A 7,799-nucleotide genomic window follows, 5' to 3' on the forward strand; every position below is an offset into this window, starting at 1 on the left:
ACTCCCTGTTTGCACGCCCTCGTCTTGCTGCTCCTCAGGGAACAGTTATATGTGGCGTCCTGTGGTTTGAACTGGCCGCGGGGACCAATGCACCGCACAACTCTCGGCTGACCCCTCTTGCCAGACCTGTTGCCTGCCGGCTGGTCCCTCCACACACACAGCCCACAGGTGCCAGGCGCCCAGAGACACCCTCCGGCACCCCCGGCACCTCACAAGCCTTGACATCCTCTCAGCATGCCGCAACAACTGCTGCTCCACTGCTGCCACTGCCCAACGTTTAAACTCTGGCAGGAGCCATTACTTACATGGTTACAGATACTGTCTTTCCATTCCACCCATGCGTTGCTTATTAATACTCCAAGTGGAACATGGACTTCTGCAGTCCCCAACTGTATTACTCCGGTGGATGCAAAGATGCTTTAGGGCACAGCAAGCTGAAAATCAGCAGCTGAGATGCACCTCCATTACCAGTTATGTCCCCCATTAAGAAATACATCGCAAGTCTTGTGGTACTGATCAGTGGTTAAGGTTGAATTCTTAGGTATTAATTTAATAGATACTAGATGCAGAGTCAACACACACTGTTAATCCTTGGAACACATATTAGATATATGACAGTGACTTGGAACAGCTCAAAGATAAATAGCATAAGGTTTTGGTGCCTGAGCCAGAAATCCCAGTAGATGGTCTAGTGCAGTTCTGCAGCTGTAACTGCAATTGTTCAACTTAATCCACTAACAGAACTTTATTTTTGTTTCACAAATCTTGAATCTTAATCTTGAATACAGAACTGAGGAAATGATGGCTACGTGAGCAAGGTGGGCTGGTAGTCTGTGAATGTCACCCTCCCTTCTTGCTGCACATGCCAGTTCAAGCCTGCAGCAGCTTCTGTTGTTCCAGCTGTAATCTTCCTTCTTCCTGTCTCAGTCATTTGCACTGAGCAGGGTGCATTACAGTTCTGTGACATGAACTAATGAGGGTTGCTTGAGACTGTTCTCTGGCCTGATGAGTTCAGGGTTCCAAAACACTCGAGTTTGGAGCCATTAGCTCTAATGGAGCAGTTCATAGAGACAGGGCAGCATCTGGGGACATCTTGTTGGGGCTGGTAGGAAATTCTTTTGGCCAACTGAAATGACAGCAGATGCCCACACATACAGCTGAACCTGTAACAATTCCTTTTGTCCAGGACAGCCTATAGAGGTCTTCAGCTGACCAGATGGAGTCATGTGCCATTGGGAGAGAGAAGCATCTCTCTTTCTGTTCTCCACCAGCTGTATTTTCTCCACGTCCTTTGAGTATAATGATAATGGTCTCATGTGCATCTCTTTATTACGTAACTGAATTCAGGGCAACTGCATCTCAATTTCATGGCCAAATACAGGCCTGCAGTACTACGTGAGATGCCAGGGCTCTCCAGCAAAAAGTGAACACAGCTGACGCGGTCCTATAGAGGAACCCCATCCACTGACTGAAGCCCACCACTGCAGTGACAGAAGTTGCGCCCCTTCCCTACCCAGTAGATGCAGAGAACTGCATGAATACAAAGCACATCACACCAGGGTCTCCACTCGAGTGCATTCCCTCTCAAACCCTGATGGGGTTTTCCCCATCATTTAACCATCCCCTTGATGATACAATCATGGATGAGGCCAATGATTTTCACAGTTTGCCTGTACCACAGCATGTCCACTCCCAAGGACATTTTCAACATCATCTCTTCCTTCCTGACATCAGCTCCTGCTCCACCACAGCCCCTCAGACCTGCAGAGACACCACAGAAAGAAGGCTCCTCTTCTGCTCTGACTGCACACCCCATCCCCATTTCTCTCTGGCTTCAGGGAAAGCACAGTTCACTCTTTGTGTGGGCACCTGATTTCTTCCTTACATTGCCATCGGCCATCCACTCCAGCGTGTCTCTGCCATGGAGCAAAGACTGTGCACACATGAGGTCTTGGAGGCTTGGTAGCAGGTTTCCCCATGGCAAGTCCACTCTCAGCCCTGGTGCTGCAGCCCAGACATGCACCGGTGCCCTCAGCTTGGGGCACAGGCAGGAGGAGTCCCATGTGCCATCTCTTCATTCACTTGAGGGGAATAACAACGGAGGTGTGTTGGGACAGCCCACGTGACTGGGGTGCTGTGATGAATGGGCAGAGGATGATCATGAGAGACAGGCCGGAAAGATCAGGAGGGGAGAGCTGTCAGTGCGAAGGAGATATGCTTAGATATGTGGAGCTCCTCTATGGGACCCACAAATGGAGTGAGCCCTTATGGCTGAGGGTAAGGGGAGAGGCTGTTAAGGGTGACGTTGTTGTGAGAGAAAAGAAGACCAGAGTGCTCATGACCTTGCAAAATGGCCTTATGTGCCAAGTGTGAGCATAATTTTCCTTAGTTTCTCAGTCCTTATGTGTCCCCTGAAGGGGTCTGTAATGACCTGGTGTTCACTGGAAAGGAAGCACAACAGTGTGCAGACAATCACTGAGGTTTCTGGATGGTGTTTGGCCACAGCTCGGGATATGGGTCTTTATAGCACAGCTGCCCGATGGGCCAACTATGGTGACCAAGAGCAGGTCATGGTTGTGGAAACCAGTGTTGTCCTCAGCTGTCATTCCCTTAGCCTCGCAAGGAGTCAAAAACCTTGAGAATGTTTTAACAGCACAATCAGTTTGGTGAGGGGGGAGCTACTGGCTTTGCAGCTCCTGGGCCCCTGACAGACTAACCAGGAGGTGTATGTGTGGCTTAGCGCAACGATTGGCTACGTAAAGGCTGAACCTCTCTTTAAGAAGTTGTAAGAGTGTGACAGGTCAGAGCTGACCTCAGAGCATGTATTCACCCCCAGCAGTGGGGGATATCTGGGGTAATGACAGTGAATATTTAGAGACCGGTAACAGATCAAAGAATATAACATCACCAAGTATATTAATTTTATATATGTGTATATATGTATACATGGTATACATACATGGCTATATATTTATTATTTGCTATAACATTTCAAGGAGTATCAAAAATACATATAACATGTTTCTACAGATTTCTAACATTTCAAAGAACATCATATATTTTGATACAGCAAACCAGTGACTGTTCTTACATTCAAAGATTATAACTAGCACCTTAAATGAGTACCTTTAGCCCAAATTACAGCTGTGATTAAATAAAACTTCTCCTCCTTCCCTACATCATGTGGTCAGAGCGTTCCTGGCAAAGAACCTGGTTGGCTCAGTGGGAGCAGATGGCAGGTTCTCAGGTCCATAGCTCATTAGATGAGCTTTCCTGCAGAGGAGACAGCCAGGTGGGAGGCAGGAGCAGGAAAGAAGCTGTCTCCATTGCCACCATGCACCATTGCCTGAGTGCAGCCTGTGCAGTGAAGGTTCCAAAGCAGTGAGCTGAGGGAGCCCACTGAGGGCTCCACTGGCAGCTGGATTAGATGGGAAGGGTGGGCTCCAGCTGGAGGGCAAACACCATAGAGGTGGGAGCCAACAAATAGAAATGGGATGGGATGGCCTGGGCATGGGCTCCTGGGGCTGCGTCTGATGCCTTTGGGTATGTGCAGTCTCTGCATGGAGAGAGAAACGTACCAAAAGCATTGAATGTCCAAAGAAAGGCCATAAACTGTGCTGGCAAAGGAGTTCCCCCTCTTCCTGGACCATCACCACCAGGATGAGGAGTGAATGTGCCCAGCTTGGACTGGGACCCCCAGCACCTTCTTTTCAGTGTGAGGCTCCCAAGATAAACTGTCATTCAATATCTCATGTCTATGGGAGCAACAGCACAAACATCTGTGTCCTTTGGGCCTCCCTCTCCTGCCTTTCCAGCCAGGGCAGAGGAACAGGAGAGGCTTCTCCCAAAGTGGAAGCCCACCAGGACTGGAAGGAGCCATGCCCACTTGCTCCCCTTGGCTAGCAGAGGAGCAAGGGAGGCCCCTGTGCACCTCCTGTACAGGACTCCTATCTGGAAGGACATACCCACCGCTCTGCTGCCTTCAGCTGCCAACAAGGCAGGTCCCTCTGCCTCAGAAGGTCTGAGGCTTTCTCATGCTGTGTGAGCTGATGCAGTCATCTGAAGGGAACTGAGGTGAGTGCAATTTCTGGGGATTTTCTTGTTCTGCTCACCAAATTCAGAGCAGCTCCTGGTTCCGTTTCCCTGCCTCAGATTACATCATGTTTCTGGGGGCTCAGCAGTGCCTGGGGCTGTTGACACAGTCTCCACCATCTCAGAGCTTCCATCCCACCAGGGAGCCAATTATACTGGTTCTACTCTCTGCAAATCCTCAGGGGGGACACGCCACAGCGAGAACCTTTAGAGTCTCCTTTCTGCTATAAACCCGGGCAGACTTGAGAGATGAGGGAGCCTTCAGGTGCTGCTGGAGACTCACCTTAGCAGCTGCTGGGAGAAGAGGGCAAGGGCAGAGTAAGGAATGAGCCCTGGTTCAGGGCTTGCAATAAGGTCCAAGAAGTGAAGGTCATGGTAGGGAAGAGGCAGAAGGTAAGACGCTGAACTTGGACTTCATTGCCATGATCCATCAGAGCTGATGTCAGTGCTTCATGATGAGGACTGCAGGTTTGTGATGGGTGTGCGGGGGGCTGTTTAGGTCTGAGTGTTATTAGTCAGGCTGCTGGGACTTCGAAGAGAAGAAATGAGAGCATCGAGATAAGAGTTTCAGCCCCGTCCTTTCCTGCATGTCTTCCCACCCCAGCTTCCACCTTCCCCCAGACTCCCCCGGGCCCCCGGCTCTGCACAGTGACATCCCAGGGACAACCCCGGGACACTCTCCCTCCTTTGTTGGGCAGGCAGGAGAGCATTTGGGCAGGTTGTGTGGGGCCACATTGCCTGTGCCCTTCACTTCATCCTTCACGGGGCTACTTCAATTGTCTCAAGATTTGGTTATTTTTTTGTTGTTATTGTTGCTGGGTTTTGTATTTTTTCTCACTCTCAGAATTAAGATTATGACCATGTAGTTGTTGGGGTTTTTTCTCCAGCCCTCAGCTTTGTCACTCCCCTGCAGTGGAGAGGGCTGGGGGTATCAGGCATTCTGAATAGTTTTTGGCAAATTCTCGGCACAGTTCCTTTGATTATCACCGCTGGAATAAGTGCATTCCAGCCCAAGAGGTGGGTGTGAGGCCCTTGGAGGGCACTGCTGTTGCACAGAGATGTGTTTGTTGGGCATGAGCTTTCTCCAATCATGCGCTGAGGCATGTCCTGGCATTGCCAACGCCCCTGACCCTTATCGTATCCCACCTCAGCCCCAGCACCCTGCGGACACCCCGCTTAATGTCTTGCTTGCCCAGGCAGCCCCTCAAACACAGCTGGCCATGCCGAAGTCCTGCTGCTGGGCTGGGATCTGCAGGCAGGCATCCTCAAACCCATCAGGAACCACTGCTCGTGAGGGAAAAATGTGAAGCAACAGGTTCTGCCCAGCAGCTCCCAGTCACAGAGTCACAGAGCGGCTGGGCTTGGAAGCCACCCCAGCACATCAGCCTGTTCAGCCCCCGCTTCCTAAAAGCAGAGTCAGCTGAGGCAGGTGGCTCAGGACCATGCCCAGTCAAGTTTTTAATAGCCACAGGGATGAAACCTCTGCAGCCTCTCTGGGCAGCTCTTCCAGTATTTCACCACGCTATCTTTAAATTCCAATTTCCTGTATTTCAATGTGTCCTTTCTTCGTGGCAGCACTGAAGAGAGCCTGGACTTGGCTCCTTTTGCCCTCCCATCCTTCCTCCCTGCACAACCTCTCCCATGTGCCTTGGCTTACTCCCAGTAACCCCTTCCCTATTTTGGGGTTTTTTTGATCCCTTCCTTGTCACTTTTTATGCCACATTTTGACCCGCAATGTGGTTTTCAGCATGCTCTCTGGCAGTCCCCCAGCACAGTGCTTTGGTCATCTGAGGCAGTAACTCCTGACCTGCCCTTTCTCAATGGAAGGCATTGGCCTGTTGGGTGGTGGGGAAGGAGTGGGGTGGGAATCCTTTCCTCCTCATGGGAGTGTTTCCGAGAGCTGTGGCCACTCACCTGCAATGTGCCCATCTCTAGCTTTGGAAGAAGGGTGGTGTCTGGCATAATGTTTCCCACAATGGCATCTTTTTGACTGGGGTTTGTTTTCTCTGGCACACTTTGTCTTTCCTGACAGCAGAAGGATGTCAGTCGTCAACACCATGAATGCAACTTGATGATCTTCAAGGTCCTTTCCAGCCTAAACCATTCTATGATTCTATGACTTGCTGGGCATACCCACAGGCATATGAAAGTTCTCTGTTTCTGTGTGAGCAAATGCACATCATAGATTTATCCTGCCGTGAGAAAGAAGAACTTCCATTGGGCAGCTCACATCTGCAGTCTCCAGGGGGTCTGCTGGGATGAGTGTTCTGTACCCATCAGGAAAAACATTTTTTTTTGCTTTCATGAGGCACGAAACACATAAAGCTCGTGAAAAGAACAATGTCCTACACATAAAATTTCTCAAGTTAAACACTGAAGCGTGATTATTTCTGATAGCGGTTCTTTGTGGAAGCTGAGGAACTGAAAGAAAAACAACATGGAAGAAGGAGAAAGGGACAACAGGACATCATCCATGGATTTTGTGCTGCTGGGAATAAGTGATGTCCCCACGCTCCAGAACCTGCTCTTTCTCCTCTTGCTTATGATCTACTCAGTCACCATGGTTGGGAACATCCTCATCGTTGTGCTGGTGGTGGCGGACCGGCACCTGCACACCCCCATGTACTTCTTCCTGGGCAATCTGTCCTCCTTGGAGACCTGCTACAGTTCCACCATCCTGCCTCGGTTGCTGGCCAGCTTCCTGACTGGGGACAGCAGCATCTCTGCACACGGCTGCCTGGCTCAGTTCTACTTCTTTGGTTCTTTTGTGACTACTGAGTGTTTCTTGCTGGCGGCCATGGCCTATGATCGGTATTTGGCCATACGCCAGCCCTTGGTCTATGCAAGCCTCATGACCTGGAAAGTCTCTGTACTCCTGACAGCTGCCTCTTGGCTATGGGGATCACTGCTGCTGGTGGTAGTCACGGCCTTCTTATCCCAGTTGCAGTTCTGCGGCCCCAAGGCCATTGACCACTTCTTCTGTGATTTTACCCCATTGCTGGAGCTTGTCTGCAGTGACACCAAAGATGTCACAATTATTTCTATCATATTTTGTATCTTAGATGTCGTTTTTCCCTTCCTTTTCACACTGGGCTCCTACGTGTGCATCATAGCTGCCATCCTGAGGATCCCATCCAGCACAGGCAGAGAAAAGGCCTTCTCCACCTGCTCCTCTCACCTCACTCTCGTCACCATTTTCTATGGAACCCTCTTTGTTGTCTACATGGTGCCTAGAAGAGCTCCTCTGAGGAAGCTTAATAAACTGTTCTCCTTTTTCTACACCATCCTCACACCCCTGGTCAACCCCCTCATCTACAGCCTGCGGAACAGGCAGGTTAGGGAGGCACTCAGAGAAATTATGAGGAAAGCCCTGGCCCTCACCCAGAGCTCATGGTCCCTTGTTGACACAGGCAAGAGACACTTCTAGCTCCTTTGAAAGCTCTGGATACCGGCTGGCTCTTCAGAAGTGCGTGCCACTGAGACCGCTTGTGGAGTGCTGAAGGGAAGATAGCAAAAGGTCTTTGGGAAGAAATATCATGGTTTAATAAACAGTCTTGAAAATGTCACAGGTTTGATTTTCCTTGTTAATAAACACCATGTGGGAAGTACTGAAGTGTCAATGTTTTCTTTTCTGGAGGAGTAAAGAAAAGATATTTGCCCGAGTTTGTGAATACTTACAAGGGCCATTATGAGGCCATCTTTCTCAC

At 50.0% G+C, this 7,799-nt stretch overlaps 1 protein-coding gene across 1 annotated transcript; it reads left to right on the forward strand.

Moving 5' to 3' along the window:
- Window positions 1-6,529: 6,529 nt before the first annotated feature.
- On the forward strand, window positions 6,530-7,519 carry LOC309683871 (olfactory receptor 5AP2-like; the record flags this gene model as incomplete). The annotated part of the gene is made up of 1 exon (XM_082499861.1): window positions 6,530-7,519. One exon carries the CDS (start codon window positions 6,530-6,532, stop codon window positions 7,517-7,519), a length of 990 nt encoding a protein of 329 aa, XP_082355987.1.
- Between the last annotated feature and the right edge of the window lie 280 nt (window positions 7,520-7,799).

Source organism: Vanellus vanellus (assembly GCF_965231255.1).
Source record: "Vanellus vanellus genome assembly, contig: HAP1_SCAFFOLD_35, whole genome shotgun sequence".
Taxonomy (NCBI): Eukaryota; Metazoa; Chordata; class Aves; order Charadriiformes; family Charadriidae; genus Vanellus; species Vanellus vanellus.